Below are 25,704 nucleotides of genomic sequence, written 5' to 3'. Positions count from 1 at the left end.
ACGTGCCCACTGTTATCCACCACGTACTACTGAATGGCCTTAAAACGTATTTACCTTGTAAGTAGGTATCTTCTTCTGAGGCCTCGCCCGGAGAAACCCCTGCACGGACTATCGGTAACCTCTCTCCCACTCGCTTTCTCTCGCCGAGAGACCTTAGAAGAAGGTTTCACTTTGCTGCTGTTCTGTCGCGTTTTCCTCGTTTCATTTTTATACATTCCTTTTTTTTTGTCTTTTATTTATTCTATTTCAAACCGCGAAACGTTTCCGGGTTACAAAACGAGATCCGTTACTCGCCGATCCCTGCCCCCGTCCCCCATCCCGAAGATTCTTGATCCTCCAATACCGTCGATCACCGCCACGCAGCGCCGGAGTTTTGCTGGAATTAATCCGGGGGTTGTAGTCATTGTGTCCGCGAGCTTAGCGGCTTCTGTTTCTCGACTGAAGCGACCATACCGTTAACGGTTCGTTCGAGCTTACCGCCAAAACGCAAAGGTAGAATTGTCCCTCGGGTTCGACAGAGCCCATTACCCTTCGCCCTTCCAGTTGTAGGATAGCCACTGCAGAAGCGTAACGCATCCTCGTGACATTTTGGAGCGACCAATTCTGCACTAGAACTAAGGCAACGTGATGTAGGTATAACATTTCCCTACGGTATGTCGTGATGTGGCAGCATAAGGCTTATGGTCCGCAGGGGTGAAAGTGTCTATTGCTTTTAATTGGCACTTTTGCGGGGTGCTCACGGCGGCGAGACGCTCGGTTTCGAGCCATGCCTCGTACGGTACCGACTGGTTTCCATTCCACAGAACCAAAGCCGTCTACTTGACGACGCGGTCTCACCGAATAAATGATCGCTCGTTTTCTTGGTGCTACAATGGCAGTGCCTTCTTCAGAGGAACGAAGCACCGCGCTAAGGACGCGTCAAGGGCGCTCAGGAAACGGCGAAATGAGGAGGGCTGTGGGACCGGCGGTGGCGATGCCGGGTGAGGGCCCAAAATCTCACCTAATTTATACCGCTGGTACTAAGGAACTGTAATTAACGTATTTAGAGCCCCCTACGGAGGAGGCGACGAGTTACGGCGTGGCGGTAACTTTAAGTAATGAGTCGTCACTCACCCACCCTTCTTGCCTCGTGTCATACGTTTCTCAGACATCCGCTTCTTTCCAATGTAGATCCTACCGGCATCATAGAAACAACACTTTCATCCCCTTGTTGATTTTGGGACTTTCTTTAGAATGGGACGGAGTTTAACGTGTAGACTTACTAAAAAAAATTATTTTCTTTTCGAGACTCAAGATGCAGAGAAATATTGCAACGCAATAGCTGTGAAAATAATTTTTCGTTTTTATTCAATAAAGCGCAAGTTTTATTCAGTTGTCGTTCAACTCTGATTTTGAAATTAGTCGACAAAGAATCATAGAAAAAAAAAATGATTGACAATCGAATAAAACGCTGAATAGAAAATTGAAGTGATGCGAATGAAAAATGGATCCGTGGGCTACTATGAAATTCGTAAATTATAATTCAATTGAAGAGCTGCGCGTTTTTCAGATTTCTTTCACCTACCGTTCTTTTCTGAATTATTCTAAACACCTGTCTACGACATCCAATCGTGTACAGTTTATTCTGCAAATTATTTGATCAGGCTTTCAAAACAATTCGCATGGCATGTGTATCAAAGAGACTGCTTGTTCGTTTATAAACTCAATAAAATAATACCTACACCGGGAGAGAGGATTGTTTAGATCAACATCACGGTTTCCTTATGGATGGGGAAAAAACAATTTTTATTTTGTGTTTATCGTAATCAAATATTTACTGGAAAAAAAGAAAATTTCTTACGACCTCCCGCAAAGAAACTGTTATTTCAAACAAACCTTTTTCTCAGTGTTTACCTTTACAAACGTTTAATATAAAATTGAATTTTACAGTCAAGTGTATGTATGTATACGATTGCCAAAGTGTTTAAAAAAAATCTTTTTAAATAACGCTGTGATATCCAGGAGGAAAGAAGGAAAATAATAAAAAAACAAAACTGAAAGGCAGATAGCCGTTAATTACTTTCAAGAATGGTTTCTTTGAGGAAAAAATGATTATATACGGAAAGAATTTTGGTATCAATTTTTGTTTTATCGACTGTCCATAATTACAATAAAATGTCCGAATTTGGGAATAATCGAGGTACTGTAATAGCCAGTCCTTTAATAATAGGAGTTCATACAATTTCTATACGAATTATTATAATCTTAATAAACAAAAGTAGGCACTGTACGTTTAGAAACAATATTATTCACTGTCGGAAAATTGCGAATGTTAAAACGTGATGGGGTGATAAATAATAAGGTTATCAGAAATTATTTTGAAAGTAAGTACTGCGAATAAAATAAGGTGTAAGAAATGTATGAAACTTTAGTATTCGCGATAAGTCGCGTATTAAATTGAAGAATTCTAAGAGACCATAAGAAAAATTGCCGCATGTTTCTGAACTGTTCCAATTTTAGCCGACGACCAGACCCGTCACTGCATTATTTTGCGCCAATTTACGTTTTACGTCCATGATCTCGCACGTGTGAGGTGCAAAATGAGTTTTTCCCACGCTCTATATTTTGTTGCAGTATGCATGCCAAATTTTAGTCTCCGCCTCTTAGAAAAAAGGCATACAAGTATCAATTGAATATAGAAGTAATTTGCAAATATGTACTACTTGCAATACCGTAGATCGATTACCGGCTTTTTTTAATACAAAACACATTTTTTCAGATTTTCATGTATTGGATTCGTTGGTTTTTAAATCTTAAACTACGATACTATTTTGATTATTTATATGTGGAAAATATCTGATGACCTGGTGGAGATAGACTTAGAAACAGAGGTTCAGCTAGGCATTGTTAGAGAGCCTTCAAGTTTCGGCATGCAGGTCGCAAAATTCGTCGATTTGGTTTATGTATTCCTAGTATATCATAGCAGTTGTAATTCAACGTTACTCAGAACACTACGTGACTCCCATTTTCCGTATGGTCGTTTACAAGAATTGCAATGCATTTACATCGAACGTACAAGGTTTTATTTCGCTCTTTCTAAAGCACTGTAGGTACTAATTTTCGTCCTTCAAATCCATTACAAAATTTAATATAATGATTTGCAAAAACTGAAATTTTTTTGTTATTAAAATCCAATATTCTTGCGGGTCATTGAAGAAAAAGATATTAACTCTACATTTTGACCGTCATGTCAGTATGCAACTTTCTATAATTCGATTATCCCTAAATTCGTACATCTTATTATAATTGTGGACAAAGAATAAAGCAAACGATAATACAAAAATTCTCTCCGTGCAGGCATCGTCGTATTACCGAATAAATTTTCATAAAATTACTCACGGTTTATGAAATATTCAGAAAAACCGTAGCAGGTTAATAACGTGCTAATACTCGTCAAAGTGACTCGATCTTTGAACCTCGGGCATGAAGAGCCCTCGAATCAGCGATGGGTTATGCCAAAATTCAAAACAACCCCTTACAGGAGCGTAGCGGCCGCCTATCTCGAGTATCGAAATATGCGTCCTGGGCTCGATTCATTCAACCGTGAACTGGTGTTGGGTTGACAACGGATTAGCACCACTTGTGCGCGGTGCGTCAAAGTGCCGAGCCGAGCCCTTCTCTCTGACTATCGACAAGCCGAGGGTATAAGTGTAAGTAAGACACTTTTCCCGCCGACTGTACGCTCCCTACAGTTTGCCTTCGCCTTCGCTTCCATGCTGCGTGACACTTACCGGGTCTTATACCAAGTGCCACAGAGTTTGTTGTATCCAAAGTAAAAGGAGGTAAAAGTTTTTACTCTCCATCAGATTTTCTATTCCACTCAAGTTTACCGATTTATCCTCAGTTCGCAATTTTTCATCGTATACCATATCGCAGGAGCGGAAAATGTTGAATTGAAATTGATTCATTAGCTGCTTGATAGGTGTTTTTACCAATTTATTATTCTCTTCAAGCTCGTGAGATTCTTCGGACAGATGCGTGTTTTTTGTTCCAGCGAAAGTCGGACGCCAGACGACAGGTTGAAAAAATATTATACCTGTCGCAACCGAGGCTCTTCCGCAGTTGACGGTGCCTGCTATTCGTATCTGTAAGCCTAAGGACACGGAGGAATGCACCCTGATTGTCCGGAGACTGTTACCCGATCCACGTTTCACCCATTAAATCATTTAAAAATAAGACTTAACCTCGTTTTCACGTCACATTCGGGGTATACTTGCAGCATTAACGACTGCAGCCAGTACATTTATTCCTTATCTCCATTGGTAATTGCACTGCTTCAACGCGTATGGTATACGAGCACTAGATTTACGAACGGCTCGCAACACGGTGCATTTATTTATTACTGGTTTCAGAAGGTTTCGAGTTGACGACAGTAACCCGTAGACGCGATCCTGGCAATTTAAGGATCAGTAGTTTTAAGTGTTTTTCTGGGTCTGCACCTCGCGTGTAAGTCACACGAGCACGGACGGTTGACGATTTGCAGCCCAGACCAATTCCAAGGAAAGGAAGAAAGTTGCTCCCCCTCTGAACTTGGCAAAGGGGCGTCTTTGCCACGCGCCTGTAAATCATTATCAATTTGCAACAACTCGGGACTTGGAATCACTTAATCTTACGAACGGTACCAAAAGATTGGAACACACCGGACTTATTCGCATTTATTGAACTTGAACATTGCAGTTTATCGATCTTATCGACCGAACTGTATCACAGACCCTCTAATTACTAACTTACTTGAAGATAAATACAATCTTTGAGTATGCTTAGAATTTTAGAGTATACATTTTAAAAACCTCAGCGGACACGAACTTTATGGCGGCTACATCTGTGTCAAGAGACAGGTGTATGTATTTTTAACGAGGAAAAACAAGACCCGCCCATGCGGCCTGCCTGCGGTCTATAAGTGCAAATACACGTCTCACTTATTCTCCCATCCAAAAATAACAATTATGACATCAGGCGCCATCGGCGTTAGTATAGGTCAGTTGAGACATTCCGAAGTATTTGCGTAATAAATATTGTGTTTTGACTGAAAAAATTAATGGTTCCTGTCTCGTACGCCACGATTCCGTTACAGGATTGTAGCGCATAGACTACCAGGTGTGCCCAACTCTGTTGGCGAAATGTGCGTACCGAGAACCGAGGGAGATGAAAGAAATTTGCCAATTCCAAACGATGCCCCGTCTACAAATACCTACCGTTTCTTTGAACATCACATTTCATCATTATCCCCATGACTTTGATCGAGTTTTCTTTTCTCAAAACCCATCCGTCAAGAAGTCGCTCTAGGAAAACGAGAATATTTGAACTTCGGTATACGTACTTGCTTTATAAACGAATCATCGGTTCAATGAAAGCGCAAAATAACAAGTAACTCCTTCGGGCGAACGAAGCTTTTCTGAGTATGGTGTGGTGTACTACAACACCGGGCGGCGGTAGTGATCAAACGTGTAATTGACGCAAGCGACGACAAATTGCACCGGCTTGAAGTTAATGACTGGTAGAAGTGACGTAACGATCCAACGTGAGAGCAGGACAGCTTGTGCTGCTGCTGCTACCGCTGTTGGGTGTTGAGTCTTGAGTGTTGAGTGTTGCTGCTTCTCCGCCGTTCCCCATTATCCATCTTGATAAACGATCGCGCCTAGTCGCTAGTTTTGAGAAACACAACTCGGTGGAAGTCGGCAACTCCGAGGAGTCCGAGGTCCGTAGCAGCGGTGACTCAATCCAGCCTCCAGCCTCCAGCCCGCACCTTCTGCATTTATTTTCATTCGCATTCGGTCAGAGACTCTCTGATCTCATCTTGCAGTCGGGGATCCGCGCCTGTAGCCTTGTTTTGAACATCTAATACCTACCTACCTTATACCTACCTACCTACCTACCTACCTACCTCGGCTTCGGTGGGTGGCCCCAGCCGCTATAAATACCTTCTGAGTTATACATAGACGTATAATAGACGGACTAGCTGGGTGGACAGGTTGAGAAATGCACGACACATCCGACCGCGTTGTGCTCATTGTGCCTAGCGTCCGCTCCTCGCCTCTCAGCCTTCTCCGAGAGATAATTGGACGACACAGAGCATGAAAGTCACAACAGCCTCCAGACGCGTCAAACGCCGTTTTACACGGACGGGCACCCGGGCATATCTCTTCTCTTGAACGAGACGCGGACTAATTTTTAAACTAAGAACAATCTACGAGACGCGACTGGAGGATTCCACGGTGATCTTCTTTTTACTCTTTCTTCTCGTTTTTCTTTTTCTACGAAACATGTTTCGTCTTTTCCCGCATATCTTTCGTTTCTCGAAACTATGCATAGTCGCACGGATGTGTGTCTGAGAAATATTCCCAGTGACGGTTCATCCTATGACGGAGTAGGTGAAATTTGGTAACCCAGTAGATTTTTCATACGAATTAACTATTAACTGCAGCAGCTTGAGAGAAATGAGACTTTTTTTGACGTAATCAGTGGAATGGATGTCCTCACTCTCGTGAATTACATATACGCCGAATTTCAATTTGCATTTGAAAGCGTCTCGTAATGTTCAACGTAAACATAAATCACTCGGCACTTCTAACTCTCATAGAGCTATGACGCGCTTTGAAATCTTCAAGCTACCCGAAACTCGTTAAAAACATTGACGCGAATCGTATGGTTGTCACAAAGACCCTCTCGCATGACTTCGATACTCTTAATCGCTAATCATACACGAGCGAGTGATCTTACGGAGAGCGACGATTTTCACAGAAAACGTCGTCGTTTCATTTTCGACTTAAGATTCAAAACTGGCAAACGTACTAGCTTCAAATTGGGTAAAGCGATAATAGTAACGATATAATAATAATGGCAACGATATGGAGTTAAATTTCGATTCACCCGTCCTACAAGTGTACGAGTTATATTCAAATATGAATATCACGTTACGTTGAAAGAGATTTGTATATCTTCAACGAGTTTCTTAGACATTCATGGTAGCTACCAGTAACTGATAAAAATGAATGAAAATCTAAATTTTCATAATACTCGATCATAATATCGAAATCGTAACAATTTGTTTTCGCGTAAATTACTGATTCACATGGTGCCATACCTCCATAGATTGATTGTACTCTTTACTACCTTATTTTCATTTATTATACATTAAATTTTTGTTTATTTTGCCAGAATTCTGATTATTTCACCTATTTATGTAGTCTAGTAGGTAGTAAATCACGAAAAAGTTTGTTTACACGTTACAACATGCACCCTGCATAATAATCAAACCCTTAGACGCAGGGACGCAGAGAATTAGAAACATTATACCTACATTACAAGGTGAGCCAGGTGTTCGCCGTCCTGCGACTCTCCCATCCTCTCTAGGTGACAGGCGGAGCCGACCTGTCTGGCTGCGTCGGCGCCAGGGATGGCTGAGGGGGTCGACACCGGTGAATTGGGGCGGTAGCGTGAAAAAAGTTGAGAAAAATAAAAGAGGCAGAGGGTTAAAAAATGGGTCAGACGCGAAAATGCGTGTACGGGAGGACGAGGCGCCCCCTCGCCGGATCTACCCCTGCCCCGGTATGCCGGAAAAAAATTAACGAACGAAGGGATGGACGGACGGAGAGACGCGTACGTCGGTGTATAAGAGCGTAGGTGCAACGCCCGCGTTGTATATGGATACAGACGCGCAGGTGGGGCTGAGAGGAGAGGAGAGGAGAGGAGAAGGAGCAGGAGCGCCAGGGGCGAAGGGGGTAAGGGATTCGCCAAGGGCCGGGGAAAGGAGGCCGAGTTTCACTCGGTGGCGAATGAGGGCACTGAGGACCAGAGGGTGAGGCCAGACAGGGGCTATTGATCCACACCGGTGCCTCCCCAACCCACGTTAGTGGGATAGGCTCGGTTTCAACGACCGACCCACAGAGATCGCGCGGGTGTGCAGAGAGCGAGAGAGAGAGAGAGAGAGAGAGCCCTTCTCTCCGGTGACATCGCACACCTTGCAATACGTACCGTACCTGCAGCAGCCCGTTCGCCGTTGCAGGCGGGGGCGGATCGCGCGAAAGGACGCGAATATTGCCCTGCGACGAGCCGCGTGCGTGTGTTCTTGCGTGAGCCTCTAGCCGAGTTCAATCAACGCCGCCTCATCCTGCGACGCCTCACGCATGCAGCTATTGGCGCCCACCTATGGAACCCGTGCTTTCACGTGCGTCAACTTCCTCGCTCGCTTTATCACTGCACCGGATCTCGGAGTCCGATGCGGCGTAACAAGCCACAGCGAATTCGCGCGCGAATATCGAGCGCGAACGCGCTCTCTAGGCTTTGCAGCCCCTGCGTTACGGCCGGTTCGACGTCCTGTCGGCATGCGATAATAGTCTCAGCCCCTCCTCAGCCTCTGCAGCTAACTTCAGGACCAACTGCCGCGCGTGGTTATTAATTTTTCCTTGAATTTTTTACAATTTTAATGCGACTCGCTGCGCTGCGCCCTCGTGTTGGTATACGGTTTACGTGCAGGGGTAGTTACTGCACCGTACTGCCGTTATTTATATGCGACGCGCATAGGTGCAGGGTTAGGTGCGGACCGCTGCAGTTACCTCGAGCTTAAGAAGTCGGAGAAAAGTGGTCCCCTTGCGAGGATGCAGTTTCGTATATTATCCTGTGTAAGGTGAAATTTAAGCATTTCTGAATGCATCGTTGGCCGTGTGTTTCGTACGTGTGTCAGAGTCGTTTCGCGCGCCGGGGCAACTTGCCGAGGATTCGTTTCGAGGTATATCCATTTTCGGTGTCTGCATTGTAATGCCGCAAATTGGGGGTATTACGGAGATTTATAAAGAGAGAATTTTCTACCCTTTTATTCAATACCTACGGCGGATTTAGCCTGAACACGCAGCCGGGAAGTAGATTGTATTTTCAAGTGAAAACAACCGGCAGCAGGCCTGCTTTCAAACACCCTCGGTAACGCTGAATTTCACGGGAACTGGGCAAAGCCGCTGTCTTTAATTTATTCAAACGCCAACGAACCAGCCAACCGACCTGCAAGCCTGCGGACGGGTTGCAAGACCCCGTTAGGGATTTTCGCGAGCCTGCGAAGCGCACTCGATCAGCATTTATTTCCGAGATCGCGCGGTGTGATTGATTCGTTTTTTATTGAACTCTTCTCGATAAATCCGCTGGGAGTCCGCCGAAATCATGTATCCGCAGTCGATCGTCGCTAGGGCATTGGGAACGGGGAGATGTTTGTTCGGGCAAATGAAGTTTTTTATTTAACTCGGCCAAACGTCGACGGAACGGCTGTTCTCTTTAATTCTCTCTCCCTCTCTCCGTCTCTAAATACGCTATACTATTTCATTCTCTTTTTTTTTTTAACGAAAACTTGTACAATTCAATATTGCCCAAATGTGAATTGAATTACGCGATTCGTTGCATGTACGATGTATGAAAATCTCTACTTGGAGCGAATGATTTTTCGTCCAACTGTGAATCTGTTTTTTCCTGCGCGCATTTTCTCATCTGAGACTCGGCGATTTCGTTATTCTAGAGCGTGGGGTGGTGCAGGACCAGGCTTGATTATACATTCTCCACTCGAGAGCCACCCTCGGGATGATGACGGTACTTGGCACCTTTCGCAACAGAATTATACTTGTTTACGAACCATTTCGTGACTCTAGCTTAGAGCTGCACAGCAGCCATCGAGTTAATAATAGACGCGACGGGGATCAAAAAAGATGCCGCGGGAATTCAGGTCGTTTCCTATTATTCCCGACAACTTCAAACGGCGTTTATAACAGAGTTTCTTGGAATCAAGGATGACGTAAATTATAGCAGCATGATCTTATCCGCTGCTTGACAAACCCGCCGCACGAGGCTCGCCGTGGTTGCGAAATTTTCACTCTCCTCGCCGCGTGTAATATACGCGTTAATTATACCAGATGCGAATTCCGGGCCACTTTCACCGCCACCGCGTGCAACCCAATCTGCTCACAATAAATATCATTACCAACGTGAAGTGCTATTCCCTCTACTAATCTATGCGCACCGACAATGCTATAAATGCTGGCCAAAATTCACGTCTCGTTGTTGCATTTCTGGTGAAAAGCGTTTCTGAAAATATAGTAGATATTCGATTCAAAAATATCCACTGGAATCAAGTTTAACTTTGCGTCGTGGAAAGAATATCGGCAGTAATTAACATATCCAGAAAATGATCGGAGGTGATTCATCGTATCTGAAAACGATGAGACCCGGTGAAAACTCGTCTTTCCATTTTCAGCGTGGCTACGATAAAGTTTCTCCTTTTCTGGAAAAACTGAAGTGGGGGGAATTAATAAAGAACCGAAGAAAGTAAGGAAGAGGAACTTATCCAAATGGAATAAACGCAGACCGCATAAAGTCCCAGATTCTTCTTGTTGAACCATAGCCAAAAAGAAGTTCATGGAAAACGGCCCGACGCATAAGAACTCTAAGCTCCAAGGACTGTTTGCGATTTAACGAAAAACAATTCTCGTTCGTCAGCCTTACGATCGCCCTACGATTCCTCGCCTCATTCGGCTGTTAGCGACATTTCCACAAACGTTAAAAAGACGTTTCATATATTCTCGATAGTTGCCCGCGATCAGTCGCTTGGTTTAGGCGAAATTGTAATCAGTTTTTACGTTTATAGATGATGCTATAACGTACAGATGCTACATCGTTGCTGTTATCACTGTTTGAAATTGTTCGTCTCTCTATGTATGGGGCATTCCATGACATCTCGATCAAGATTCTACGTCGATGTCTCAGATTGGCTTTATAATTTTTGATATAAAAATACATGACGAAAAACATAAAATGTACATAAAAACTTATTACAATGTAGACCGAAAAATATCTATCGAAGGAGATATTACAACGAGCCTTCATATTCTTTCTTTCGTCAAAAATGCAATCCAATAATGATAATTTTTGTTTCTGTTTTTTAATTTTTCTTCTTTATCTTTTGTAGCTATGAAATCTCCGTCTTCTAATAGGTGTCAAAAACTTTATTGTATTTTATAAGATTCGACTGAATTTATCCAGATTTTAGAATGTGGTTTTTTCCAGTTTTTAAATCATGCTGCATTTTTCGTCATGTACTTTAATACAAAAAATTACAAGGCCAATCTCAGACATCCGGGTTGAAACTTGTTCGCAATGTCATGGAATGCCCCATGTATATATATGAAGTTTTGATCGTTGAGAAAAGTTCCGACGTCTAAGTTACAACTGAAAATAAATAGCAATCTGACAAAGTAGCCCCTAAATCCTGTGAAACAATTTCACTGAATATAATCCTTGTCCGGCCGGCGCGCAGCGCTTCCTTTTTCTTTCTTTCTCTCTCGCTCACACTGGTAATAAGGTAATAAATATCATTCATTCATTCTCTGTCTCTCACTCACTCTACCGCTCTTCCTTCGGCAAAGGAACCTAGTTCACGACTCCATTTTATTATACATGAAAATATTTCCTCATCCACTTCCGGACGATATATACATGAGTGGAGTATAATGCTTGTCAAGGACGATACTTCTCTCTCTCTCTCTCTCTCTCTCTTTCTATCTCTCTCTGCCTTGAGTCTGTCGACGGCAAAGCCACGGAATCGCGTCACGCGATGGAATTTTAACCCCTCCTTTTGCTGCACCATTTCCCAGGGTTTGCAGAAGCGGCGTGAACTTGACGTCAACTGTACAAACCAAATAATATCCTCGACCGAAATCGGTGGAGATACAGGGTCGTTCGCGTTGGCTCATGATCAACAGATGTAACGACGCGGAAGCGGAACCCGCGGTATCGCGCCGATGTTATAAGGTGCGCGTCAGTTTATCGCCCGATAATCTCATATCGCGACGGATAATGGTGCGTCGGGTAATCTCGATAAACGATAACTGCGTAGCAAAAATATTGCGTATCGCACGTGTGTCGCCAAGATACGAAATATCAAACGGCGATTGCATCATGGAAGCCAAGTGCCAATGGACACCAATCAATTATTCTTCATATCTGTTTATTGTTGTTCATTGACTCTGCCGGCTATCGCGTTTGCAAACGCGAACGTGAAATTCACCCATCCCTGGTTTCGAACTTACACAGTAGTAGTAGAAGAACGACGTTTTTACTTTCTCTAATTTTAATCCATTGAAAAAATTTTCTATACGCAACACAATTCTGCGCCATTTCCACGCTTGGCGTCGATAATTAATCACCGCTTGACGACTATTCAATTTGATCATACTGATCATAATCTCGTGATTCGGGACCCAGCGTCGTTGGTCGACATTCGCCAATCGATCAATCCTATCGGTAGTTTTGAGCGAACAGACGGATGATTGCCGGTTGTCCACGTATTATTATAATTTACAAACAAATTGCGCGTCGCCAGTGTTATGAGTTTCAATTTTCCGTCGCACGTGTCACCCGGAAGCATTGGTGAAATCGTGCGCGTATCCTCCAATGCCGGGGTGAACGACGATCATTAATAATTATGATACTCCTCAATCATACCGCGACGCGATCGTTATTGAGCCTTCGAATCACGTGACCGAATTATCTATTGAACCCAGTTTCTGACCAACTCTTTGCTTCCGCAAAATAATTAATCAATTTCCTTGATTATGTTTCAGATTCACAGTCAAACAGCCGCTAGCCTGCTCCTGCCACAAGTAAGTAGCACTCTTCGCTTTTGGTTAAACCACCTTACGTGAAATAAATCCATCATATCAGCTGATTTCCATCTATGAACCCTTGAATTCAGCTTTGCAATACGCTGCTTCGAGCACAATACGTGCGGATCACCTCGAACCGTTTAGCACAGAAACGAAAAGTAAATAATTGTTGACGTATTTTGGAGAGAATTGATGGGTGATCAGCCTGTTGCCTGGAAGCTGATTTACCTAACTTCACTTTCTTACGCAACATACACATACAACGCTTGAAAGAACCCTCGAGGGTTGGAATTTTACTGGAAAAGTTGGTAAGTACCTACCTACCGACACTGCGTAACAATCCCACGGCAATTTGACGAGAGCGTGATTCTGCGAATTCCGGTCGATCGATCTCTCGTTTTCTCGGGGACGCATTTTGGCGCGTCGAAAGCACGTGGTGCTGAACGCCGAGAACTCTCTCTCTCTCTCTCTCTCTCTCTCTCGATGCCGGGGTCTCGTTTCGGTGAAATTCAAGATTTTGCAGACAGCTTTTGAAGAGAGAGGTCATTCAGAGTCCAAGGACAGACAAATTTTTTTCCCATAAAAATGGAAGAGGGGTGACGGACGCAAAGAGAGCAGGCAACTTTGCAAGCATAAACGAGGGCGAGACGCGCGGCCACCCTGCTCGCCTATATAATCAAGAAACGATCGAGGGCTTTGCGAAGATCTCCTTAGCGATCCACAAGGGTCTGGGCGTGAATCTAGTCGGGGTCGCAGTAAAGGAAGTCGGCCGCGGACTCCTTCCGGCCCTTCTTCCACACCCGTCGCCCGACACCCATAACGCCTGACTCCGTTAAGACGATCGTAAATAGATGCGTCCAGAGGGGGTCGTCCCGTCGCGTCTCAATTTTCGCATCGTTTTACCTCTGAAAGGCCAATTTTCCCGATTACACCCGCGTAATACCGGAGGGAGAGGAAAAGGCCTGACCCCTATCTATTCGGCGAAACATTCCAACGTCTGGCTGAACGGAATTAATTTCAACAATAAAAGTTAACGATCAACGTTACGAGGTGGGGCTTGTTATATCTACCGCTCGCGCTGCGGATAACCAGCGAAAATTCGAAACCCACCGGAGAGCTGTCGCATCTTAAACTGCCTGGCAGTTAGACCAAATTTCAAACCAAGATTCTTCAACTTTTCCATATGCAATATCTCCATTTGTTTTGTCGGGATTTGACACCCTGCTACTAGGAAATATGGGCGAATCTTCTACCTATACACCTACCCCCGGAAAGAATTCCGTGGAATATTGAACCACCGCGCGGTATTGGTCATATGGGTAATCTTGGTTGGGTGGTTTAGTGGCTGGGTCAGGGGTATTTAGTTTATGCCCGAAGCCAGGGACAAAGCTGGTCCCTCGAGTACCAGTGAGAAGGAAAAAAATTGATATGTACTTATATCTATGTAGACGCGGTTTGATTCCGACGAGAGAGAATAGAGAAAAGGCATCTACGGCTATTACCGTTTAGTTATCATTACTTATTTCGGTCCTGATCCCTGGCGTAAGGTTGGCAATGGTATGGATACAGAAAACCGATTTCTCCAAATATCAGATAACTTGACATGTATGTGAGAATAGCAGGGTTCTAAGGAAGGGAAAAAACGACGAGGAAGAAAGATAAAATAGAGAGAAAAAAAAATCGAAAATGGGCACTTGAGCTCCGAGCATTACCATTTAGATTGTAGTCGATAGCCGGCGTGCCCTCTCTCCGCCAAACCAATATAAGGGCCATCCTAAGCGACGAATTGAAACCTCTCTTAAACTTGATCAACACAGTTTTCCTCAATCACAGATCAGAGGATACGAAGAATTTTTATTTCGTAGCTTTTCAAAGTTTCGATTCTTATACGTTAGATATGGAAGTTTTTCAAGGTTCAACATAAGGAAAGAATTCCGTATCACCATCGACGTCACTGTATCTGTGAAAATATCTTCGAATTCGGGTCATATCTTGACTTGATGGAGAAAAGGAACACTAGTCAACCGGGATGCGAAATAAACGTCAAAGCCATCACTAACGTCGGTGCCTAACGGCCTTATATTCCGTTTCGTATTATAGCACATGGCACACCACGTGGCTCCTGGTTATTTATTTATTTATCACCGCTATTCGGTGCGTGTCCCTTCCCAATTTTCCGGAACTCCGTCTTGAATCGATAACAACCAGACCGTTGTTCTCTCTCTCTCTCTCTCTCTCTCTTTCTCTGCCCCCCTCCTCCTTCCCCCCATTGCCCGCCCCCACAACCGCCACAGCCATGATGAACACATCAAAATTGGATTTTGTGACCAGGGGTACGGTTCTAAATAATGCACGAGCCGCCCGGGTGTCCGAAATAATTCATCCCCGCGGAAAGCACTCCGGAAGTAGCGGATATTTACACGACGCGGAGCGTTTTCGCATCTTCCGCCTCGGTACCAGCGCAGTATTCACTTCACGCACGCGTTTCTCGTTTGTAACGCATATTTATTTCTCTGCAACATCACATGCCGCTGAAGATATTCTACCGCTAAAAACCTCTCTAAATGATCTGTGCATCGTACACGGGAACTGGGTGACGAATGACGGATGAAAGATAATAAAAGTAAATATCCGAATGTAAATTCAACGAAATAACGATCATAAGAAGGCAATTTTACTTTGGGAAAAAATTTAACTCTCACAACCGTAATATCGACGTGTCATTATCCTTTGGCTGCAATGCCGGAAACTCAGCGACATCCTGTAAAAGGACCTGCTCGCAGGATCGGGAAAGTAGCCTGGGCAGTATCAGCAGCCATTCGAGCCGCAACGTGTAACCATTCCCTTGTAAAATCCGCACGAGGTTCCAACGTGTTGCTGCATGTCGGAGGTATGTGTCTAAGTACGGTATAAAATGCACCAAGGATATGTGCGCCGAGGCATGGTAGAGTTACTCCAACGTAGCACGTAACCGCGTAATGGGATGCACCCCAGCTGTAGCCCCGTTTCGGCCGGCTCTACGAGGATTCCTGAACGGCGGATCGGGTTGGAAAAAGGTCCGATACGTGTCTGTCGGGTCTCAATCCAATAACCATTTAACACCGTTACATACCCGGTACGACGACCGAGTTGCATCCTTACTTTATACCCATCGTACGTAGAGCGCAGCTACCGACCCCCGTCTTTTCTGGCGGGGAGATATGCCGCGTCGTCTCGAGGCCCGGGATACTCAAATTAACACTCCTCAACCCCTGAACGAGAGGAGCTGCTGGTAGAATGCTATGCCAAAGAATAATGAGACGCTAAGTGGATTAAACGAGTTTGTTTAGACATCTTTCAGGATACGGGGGAACGCCCATTGGATTTATTTCGCATCCGCGTTCTTAATCGGATCTTCCACTTTCATTTTCTCTTATACGAAATCACACGTAAGGTGCCTGCTGCTGCTCGTCTCAATTACATTGACAATCTATTCGATACTTGTCTCATTTCTGCTATTTTACCATGGGAAAAAATTCAAGACAATTTTCATTGCCAGCAAATCTTAACATTCTCCCCATTTATTCCGAACTACTATCTTACAATCAGCTACGAAACTTCGCACTTTTCGACGAACTGGTACTACATTACATTTCGTTACCATATCCTTTGGATCATGGAGTTTTTATCAGCCTCACTGGGAAAGAGTGAAGGATGAACAGCGATAAACATTTCGTATAGGTGTGTCCGTTACGTCTATTATAGGTAGATATATATATATATAACATGAAGCCAGAAAAGTTTCTGCGACTTGAATAAATTTTCAACGTTATTTACCTGGACGCGTTATTGCCGTCTGGTGAATTTATTTTCAAACGATTTGCAGCTACATCTCATTGCGTACGCTTCGTTATTTTTCTACAAACGCCCGCAGAAACTATCTGCGCCATTCAGGAATTTCGAACATGGAGTATACCGCCGCTGCTGGTTTTAACCTTCGTGAATGTTTCGTGCAGTAATCTAGCGAGAAATAATGAAATAAATACGCTACTTTTGTCAGACTCCAGACCGGCTTAATTACCGTTGAAAAATATCTTCGTTATACGTGTTACCTGTTCCTGTATATGATGCAACGTAGGCAAAGAACACCTGTTTTTAATTCCTGCGTGCTTAACAAATAGGTTCGTATACTACAACTTTGTTGTACAGACTAAGTGGCAAGGAAAGTCTGCACAGAGTCGGTTAAATTAATACGTTAATCCGAGGCTGTAATTAGTACGGTGAAAAAGCTTAAGATACGTTGTTATTATCGGCATGAAATCGTTGACGTTCATGCTGTCATTAACTAATTGAATTTACTGTGCGCTCACGCGGCGTGTAAATATTCCGTATCAGTTTGCATCGTACGCTTACAATGTTCCCTGCATAGTCGTTTATATATTGAGAAACGTCCGGTTAGTGTAAATCAAACCGCGGACCCTCCTCTTCCTCCCTCTCTCCGTGCGTTATCATTTTGTAAATTTATCGTTTAGCACATGCAATTATTTCGTTTCTTTAATCGTTTTCTTCCGAACGTTCTCTTTGTTGTCTGCGTTTCATTCGCTCTTTGCTCTTCGTTGTCGAGCGACTAGCCAGCTCAGACGCATTTAGTGGTACAATAATTATTTTGAGTGCGCCCAGCAATTAATCTGTTTGGCCCTCCGGACGTCCCTCGTAAAATGTAGATAAAATTAATGAAATGGCTTTCTGCAGAGTAAAGAAAATAAGGCGGCTGTATGTGTACGTATACACGCAGCATCCCGGAGCCCTTAGGTATATCTACGATACAGAGTAATATGCAGCGAGACGAGAGGAGGGGGAGAAATCGTAATGGAAATTGTAATACTCGGTGTGCCACGGCATCGAGATGCGCGAAATCATCCTCCGACGTTGAATAGAACGGCGTCGCCTCTTCTTCGCCCCTTTACGTAACATGCTCAAGCTGACAGTTGTTGTACGTTTCGTTGAACAAACATCACGCAGACCTGCGATAGAAATTGCCCGCTTGCAAATAAGCCGTATATGTATAATACCATGCACGTGTGTACCTGTACTGTAGGTATTGTAATAAAGAGATGTTTTTTCGCATGCTATTTGCGAACGAATCAGCACACAAACGTATATCTATAGGCTTCCGTATCTAAGGAGGTTATTGAAAACAAGAAGAGAGAAGAAAAAACATGTTTGGCCAATGTCAGCCCGATAAAAATATGTGTATTACACATACCTAGCTGTATGCGTAGAGAAGAGAGGCGGGCGGAACTGCAGCAGTTGTACAGGCGCCAGAAACTTTCGCATATTATCTCGGTGCGGGAAATCCAAGCTGATATAAATGCGGGTGGATAATATATATATTTGCACAGGTGATTCGGTTATTTAAAGAGTTTAACTTTCTATTTTTGGCATCGGCTTGTTTACCTCCTCGCGGTAGGTATTACACCGGCCTACGCGTTCACCGATGCATCACTGCTTCCAGAAGCGACCCGCTGCATAGCTGTTCAAGTATACAGATACGTGTATCCAACGTACGTGTGCACGTAGTTCGCGGCACTTGTAATCCCGCCGAGTCGAGGACACGCGTCGGGAACGTTTATCGCGTGTATTGCAAATTCTACGCGTACCTAGTCGACGGAGAACGCAGCCAAGGACGCCGTCGCGGCGCCAACATCTTCGGTATAGGTAAACAGACGTGCGTATTTATGTGCATTTTCTATCCACCTACCTATGCAAATTTATCATACGTGCGAAAATTCATCTGAAGGCGATGGCCGGCAACAGTGAGACCCAGCCGGCCTCTGCGCGTACATCTACATATTACAATATCGCGGATCTTTGAGGATACCGTGCAGTTATAATAATATCACCGCCGACGGCGGCGAGACGTCTAATTAAATTATGCGTTATTGTATTCTTAATGGAGCAACTTATATTACATAAATAAATTCATAACCCAATGTATTTTCCCTTTCGCGCAGGCCGCGGCTCCGACTCGCTTATTCCTTTCCACATCTCGTTAAAATACAAACGTATATGTACATCAGGCTTGTACGCGTAGACGCGGCAAAGGGGCGGCGGTGTCCAAGTTCCATACACGTATACGACGCGGAGAATTGTTCCGGAAAGCCTCTTCCTCAAAGAGTTCACCCCGAGCTTCGCTTCGTACATCTGATCGAATTAAACCCCCGGCGAAACTATACATCCAGTTTTAAACAATATAGGTATTCGCTTTCCCCAGGGCAGACTGCCGTCCCCCCGACATGCCTTCGTTTGATCTGGGTCTCCACCTCTGTCGACATTTCGACAAATTGTATTCCCGACTAGGCACTACTCCCGACAAACTATCCCGGAAAGGACTGACGGACACCTAAGCTCCTCTACTCGTCGGTACGGCTCGAGTCGACGAGTGTCGGGACACGGCACGGCAGCTAGTCCGTGCACCAGAAGCCAACCGAAAGCCTGAAAGCTCGCGAAGGGTTCCCGCTCCCGCCTAGGTACTTCTAAGCCCGGCAACACACTCGCATGCAAGGTTTATTTTATTAGGTACACCGACCGTCGAATAGTTGCCGCGATTCTCCCCCTCGGCCCGTGCCTTCCCCGCGCCCTTGGGACCAATTAGGAGACATAAAAAATTAACGCCGACCTATTCCGGGGAAAGGTACTGCAGCGGTAGGTAGGCGTGTATGTACGTATGTATGTATGTATGTATGTATGTACGTACATACATATGTACCTACGGTTCACTTTAGTCAATTGACTCTCGTGTTGGTAATCGGCCTTGCGGCTTCACTCAGGCGAGTGAGCCGTCATGGTAAGGCAGGGTGTACGCTGTATGGTGTATGGTGTACGGTGTACGGTGTAATATGGTGTACGACGTACGCACGTCATTTGTGCAGGACATTTGTGAAGTGACATGACCAGCGTTCTCGCATGCAACTTGATATACGACCACGGGATATTTGACTCAGGTTGCGCGCACGCCGTTCAGCTACAGCTGACGAGAGAAAAACTTCGTCCCTGATTTACTCCCACGCGCGGTTGATCGATGGACCAAATAATTATTTCACTCGGCTAGAATACATCGCCGCGGTGCGACGTGTCATCGATTTATTCGCTGTATATACGCTGGTTTCGCAAAATCAACAAAATTCCTCTCGCCTGCCGTTGAACGAATTTTTTGGGTAATCAGTTTCACCTAATTAGCGAAATTGCTTCGTTCGTCTAATCAGCAATATTTATTATCGATCGGGCCGCGATATACTCCTGTACAATCTCAACGTGGCGGTTAAATTCATTGGGGTGGACGGTGGGGAGGGTTGACGAAGATGTAGGGTCAATTACTTGCGTAAGATTCTTAGCAAAATTATTTTCCACCCGAGCTGGTTTAGCTTCGAGATGTAGAAAAGCCGCACCAGTCGTTTCTGCAAGATCGACCAAATGTCGCGAACGACAAAAGTTATTCCCTCTAATTTGAATCGCCATCCAGGCCGTTTCGAAAGCCCAAACCGAAGTTCAAAGCTCTCGACGTAGCTCGTTCGCCGGTCGCACAGCCACGCGGAAGCTGCCGTTTCCCCTGTTTCTATTACACATTAATAAATTAGGGAAACGACGGTCGGGCCCTCACGTGCGGGTCATGCTGACTTTAGCGGTACATACTGGAAATACGTAGGTCACGCCGCGGAACCGGTGTCTTTCGCATTTTCTACGGCAATAAAAAAAAGCTTGGATAAAGGAGGCACGAGGGTACCAAGATCTCGGGGTTACTACCCGAGACACTACGCGCCTAGCCGATGCTGACAATATTCTAACCCCTCTACTATAAAATGTTTTACAGCCGAAAGGGGATACCGCAAAAACATTGAACTCTGATGTGACCCGAGCATGCCGAGAATTCAATTAAAAACAACGGGCAAAAAGCTGATAGGGTTCCGGGACTTTTTCATCACATTTAAGAACTGAAGCTAGTCCGCCGGCCGGGCACCCGGCTTACGAATGTAGGTACGTGTGCTTTATGCGCGATCTAAAATAAAAGCTGCAGGCACGGCTCGCACGATTGTGTTTATCGAAATGGTGGACGAGCAAAGGGAAATTAAACAGGCAGCTAATGAATATTGATGAAATCAAACGGCATTCTTTATTTATACGACGAATTGTTCCTGAAACACAAGCCCAAGGACATAACTTAAACTCGGAAAATTCATTCGTATTGTAAATATTTTATATTATTCGGATCATCGGTCATTCTCTCTGAACTTTCATTGCTCGCTATTCGTACGAGACGGAAGGTTGGTTAGGTTATACTATTATTGGCACGCGACTCCATCGATCCTATGGTTGTTTTACATTCGAGAATTCGGGTTTTCAAATCCGCGCATCTCGGGGCATATTCGATATCTTCCGGCCGATTTGATCGCGCGTGATCGGAACAGCCAATCGGGATTCTTCGCGCCCGCGATGATACGTGTGTTTAAATAAGGGAGGAAATTTTATGCGCCATTTGCGACCCCTACTCAGTTCCGGCTTTGAGTTTTCGGCCTTCTTCGCTGTCCGGTAAATGTACCCCGAAGCAGCGACCGAATGAATATCTCCCGCCGTCTTCATCGCGACCGGGTTTCAATTTTTATCGCATAACTTGAGAAGGAGCGCGATGCCGCCCTTACGGTTTCGGGTGGAAATTCAATCAGATTCGCCGACCCCTCTTATGCAAAATATCTCAGCCTCGGTTTCCCGGTACACTTCGAGTGTCAGGAATACACTACGTGTATTCGGTTCGAAACAGCGATCGACGCGAAACGCTGAACGCCGCGAATATGCACTTATTGTCTCGAAGTATTTCTGCATGGTAAGACGAGTGCCGGATACCGATATTGAAGTTATCAAACATTCTTTGCCAGATAAATATGTGGACTCGGAAAGACTGGTTCCGTTAATTTCGTCGAGGAAAATGAATCCGGCTACACAAACTCCTCTGTCGACTCAAAGCAGATGAAATATCGCTGCTCCGGTTGAAGACAAGCAGTTGAACCGAAGGGCTGACAGAAGGCCCTCGTCATAACGCGGTTTCAGGCCTGAAGCCTGCTAAGTCTGGAACAAGATCCGGAAATTTGGGAAAGCTCCGTTTAATCCGTCACCCCAGTTGGGAATTTGCGAACAAGACGTAGAAGACGTATATTCGCGTCGTATACTCGGCGTCCCCTAGCATTAGGCAAGTTGTGACGCACCCGAGTGTGCTAGAGATCAAATCTCGAGTTGGGCTCAACCGGCGTGTCAACTTTCCCGGAAGTTGGCCGACTCGGGGCAAGACAAATCGGAAGGAGCAGCGCCGGAGGCTTGATTCTGGTTTTTTCACCAGAGAAGAAACTGATGCTGGTGCGATATAAACCGTCAAAGTAGCACCTTGGACCCCGAGTGGAATTTGCCCACATCTCGAGATACGCGGCTCGAAGCGATATCCGCGTGCAGCCGGCAGACGGCGGGAAAATATAAGCTCCCCCATAAATAAGAAAAGTTGTTGCGTCCCACTCCGGAGAGGCTGCGGACTTAGACTCTCCCGCAGACTCTGGAATCCGAAGGGAGGGACGCGCCTCGCTACGCGTGGTTCTCTGGTGATATCGAGTGATTTGTAGGGACTTGTTTCACTTCCCGTTATACTCGCATATTCCCGCTCAATTTCTATTATCTGCGTATAAGGTGCTTCTTCGCTGGAAAAACCCGCCGTTTCTCTTCCCTCGATCGCGAAGGCTCTGCGACGGTGAAAAGGTTCTCCAAAAGCGGAGGGCCGTTAGCCAAAACGGATCGTACTCAAAATGACCAACACGCGTCTCGAAATTACATGGGTAAGATAACTTACGTTCACATCCACAATTCTATTTTATACGATATAGACCGTGTGTGTTACTCCAAAGAATCGCCGTCACGCGTCTCTCAAATTCTAACGCCGTATACTCGGCGAATTTCGTTGTTAAATAAGGGTGTGTAATTTGCTCACTTGGCCACTTCGCAGACACCTCGATATGGGGTAAAAACGTTGGCACTGAGTTTCAACTGATATCTTTGATCGAATGCGGAGATCGGCAGTGATTTACCGGATTTCAACCAACACTAGAACCTTGGGACTGTAGCGTGGATACGTCCCAACCCGGATTAAAATCGGATGGTGCAGATATAGGGCGGCCAGGATGCGGGTGCAACGTATAAGCCCGTCTATTTCATCCAGCGAGTGGCTGTGGAGATGATTCGATCGAACCGAACTGGATTATAACCGTATCTACGTGCACGTAGAGTCTCTGCCATCGCCGTGCCGCAGATTGATAGAGAGTGTATTAATATCCTGTAAGAAATAGCGCGCGCAGTAAATCCTCTTACTCGTACCTGTACAATGCAGACTAGCTTGCAGCTTAGCTCTGGATTTCACCGTAGCTCATCGATATGAATTTCAACGGTAATACGGATGTACGCGTGTAAACGAATGAGCCTTGATGAAATTTCTAACAGTTGTTGGCAGAAAGAGGTGAAGAAAATTCGAATACAGAGATCGAGCAGTGAGGAGCATTGGAAATATCTCGCAACAGTTTCATTCTCGAGGATAAACCCATTCGCTGTGTGCTCGTCCAGCCGTTCATCCGTTTTACGAGCTCTCCTCGTTTATCGAATCTCCGAGTAGTCCTTCTGACACTGGAGCGCAGTAAAAAGTATCATAAGCGAAGAAAAAAATAACACGGGAAAGGAAAGAAAAGGAATAAAACGGGAAATAAATCAATTTGCAAAGTGGGGTACTTGAGTCGAGAGGCAAACTTGATCGTCGTGCAAGGATTAAGCCATGTTGAAACGGTTAAGTGAGGCAGAAGTAATATTGATATATTTCGTGACTGTCGGGAAAAACGATATAGCGAGTTCACGTTTACTCCCATCGTTTTAGAGTAATTGAATTTCAATAACCGACCGAAGGAAAAATTGTCAAATGTAAAGAATAGATGATGATATAACGGTTCCCAACAATGTCTCACGGCAACTACCTACCTTAAATTTTTATCCAAGAAAAGAGGTCAAGTTTCGACTATAGGGTGTGTCGCGTCGCCGATCCAAAAAAAACCATCCGCTCCGACTCAAAGTCGTTCGAAAGTAGTAAAATGACGACTAGCGTTGAAAAACGAATTACCGTGGTGAAGTTATTAAACTTGACGAGGGATTAGCGTGATAGGAAGAATCTATTAAACGGGCTTGTCGAGTTTTTGACGATCAAGGCACCCGGCGCGTCACACCGCTAGAGCGATCAAGAAAATAGCGATGGTTCGATCGACGGTGGAACGTCACCGAAATTCCCTCGCCAAGTTCTTGCCCCTTCAAGAACCCCTCCGAGTTCACAGCCTCCGTAGACGAGACTCGGCTTACAAATTGCCAAACTTCTTACCGGGGCTTTTTCAAGGCAAGAAACAGAATGGAGGGGGGTGCGCCCAGCCAGTGTGGATTTTATCAAGAAGTTTTACCCGATTTATTGCTACTCGAAACTGCCAAGAGATGAAATCGATTCATATCGTTCCCACGCACGCACACGCCCGCTCTGCCTTCGCAACACGCAGTTTCTACGCCTCCGCGTACGTGGGCATCTGCAAAATATTTACCCTGCATTTAGTGCCTGGTTTCAGCACTTTCATCGCGGGCCCCAGTGGCTCTCGGCACTCAATTAATCAGCAAGGATGATTCCGTTTCGTTTGTCGAGCCGGCCCCAATTCAAATACACGCCAGTTCTCGCGTACTCTCGATCTTACACGGCTAATTAATCGGATGCCTGGTATCAAGCCCCGGGGTCTGCAGGGGCGCTCGCTCATCTCGGCGTGTGGGAGAAACGAAGAGGACTCCAAAGGTGAATGTATCGTTGAACTCGGGCCGAAATCTTTGATGTCAGCACTGAGCTCATTGTCCGTAATTACCTTAAAATATAATGAAAACAAGGCAATCTTCCGGACGCATTCTGGGATGGGAATGAACCCACTGATTGTGAGTGACTTCAAAGGTATTAGAGAATCTTTTATCTTTTATAATTGCTCCGCTTTCTGTCTCTCCCTCTCATTCTCCCTTTCTCTGCTTCGCTTCTTTATTTTCTCTGCGTTTTGTTTTCTTTTATTTTTTTTTTCCTCACATTTCGCCGTCACTTCCGCAGTTCACTGCGCCCTTAAATTCGTGGAAAACAAGGCGGGTCAAGGTGGTAAAACGCCGGGGCGAACGAGAGCCGGAGGGTGACTTCTACGGAGGCCCGAGCATCGGCCTACCTTCCACGCAGACTTTGAGTCCTAAATAAGGGGAACGAGGCCGTGGATTTTTCCAGACTCTACAGGTAGCGCACACTCTCGCGTCGAGGTTAAAACGTCGCTCATGCCTCCCCGTGCATCCACCCACATCCACGCGTTCCGCGCTCCCACACTCACCACGTGTGCACACGAGCTCGCCGAACAGATGGGCATGCTCACCGAAACGCACCGAACCGAGCGATATCAATATTGGTATGTCGTTAGCCCGGCCGATGCTTAGATAAAGCGTATCCAATATACGCCTATAAACCTACGCATCTATTCGGGGGCTGAGGTTATTTATTTTTCACCCTGTTTAAATCTTCTAGCTCCGAATAGACGCGTCGAGCGATTAAGAGTTTTTTTTACTCAATGGTTATTCTCGGGATATTACGTAATCTTATTTTTGACGTTCTGGCTGTTGATTTTTGACTGAGTCCTTGTTTCGGGTTTTCTTCCTGTTCCTCACGTCGCGTCGAAAAACGTCTTTTCCGAGACCGAGTTTCAATTGAATAATTAGAAAATGTAACGGTGCGGAAACGAGAAGCTTGACTCGAACGGTTGACTGACTCGAAACGTTCGTGTATAGGCTCTTCGTAATCAAGTCATTCGGTTTTATTTCTTAAAGATAATCGAGTTACCGGAGCCCCACGTCGGAGGAGGCTGGGGGAGACAACGACGACTGCGACGACGAGATGGGCATAATAAGAATGCCGGCGTTAACG

General features: G+C 45.1%; 1 protein-coding gene across 1 annotated transcript in view; it reads left to right on the top strand.

Annotated features, from left to right (window-relative positions):
• Positions 1-25,704, top strand: part of LOC124184663 (3-phosphoinositide-dependent protein kinase 1) — a 335,224-nt gene that overhangs the window by 58,600 nt on the left and 250,920 nt on the right. Inside the window, exon 2 of the mRNA XM_046574638.1 lies at positions 12,636-12,674. Coding sequence (XP_046430594.1) covers positions 12,636-12,674 — 39 coding nt within the window. The remainder of the gene's footprint in view (positions 1-12,635; positions 12,675-25,704) is intronic.

Source organism: Neodiprion fabricii, chromosome 6 (assembly GCF_021155785.1).
Source record: "Neodiprion fabricii isolate iyNeoFabr1 chromosome 6, iyNeoFabr1.1, whole genome shotgun sequence".
Taxonomy (NCBI): domain Eukaryota; kingdom Metazoa; phylum Arthropoda; class Insecta; order Hymenoptera; family Diprionidae; genus Neodiprion; species Neodiprion fabricii.
The sequence above is the reverse complement of the archived record's forward strand: the minus strand, read 5'-3'. Positions and strand labels throughout refer to the sequence as shown.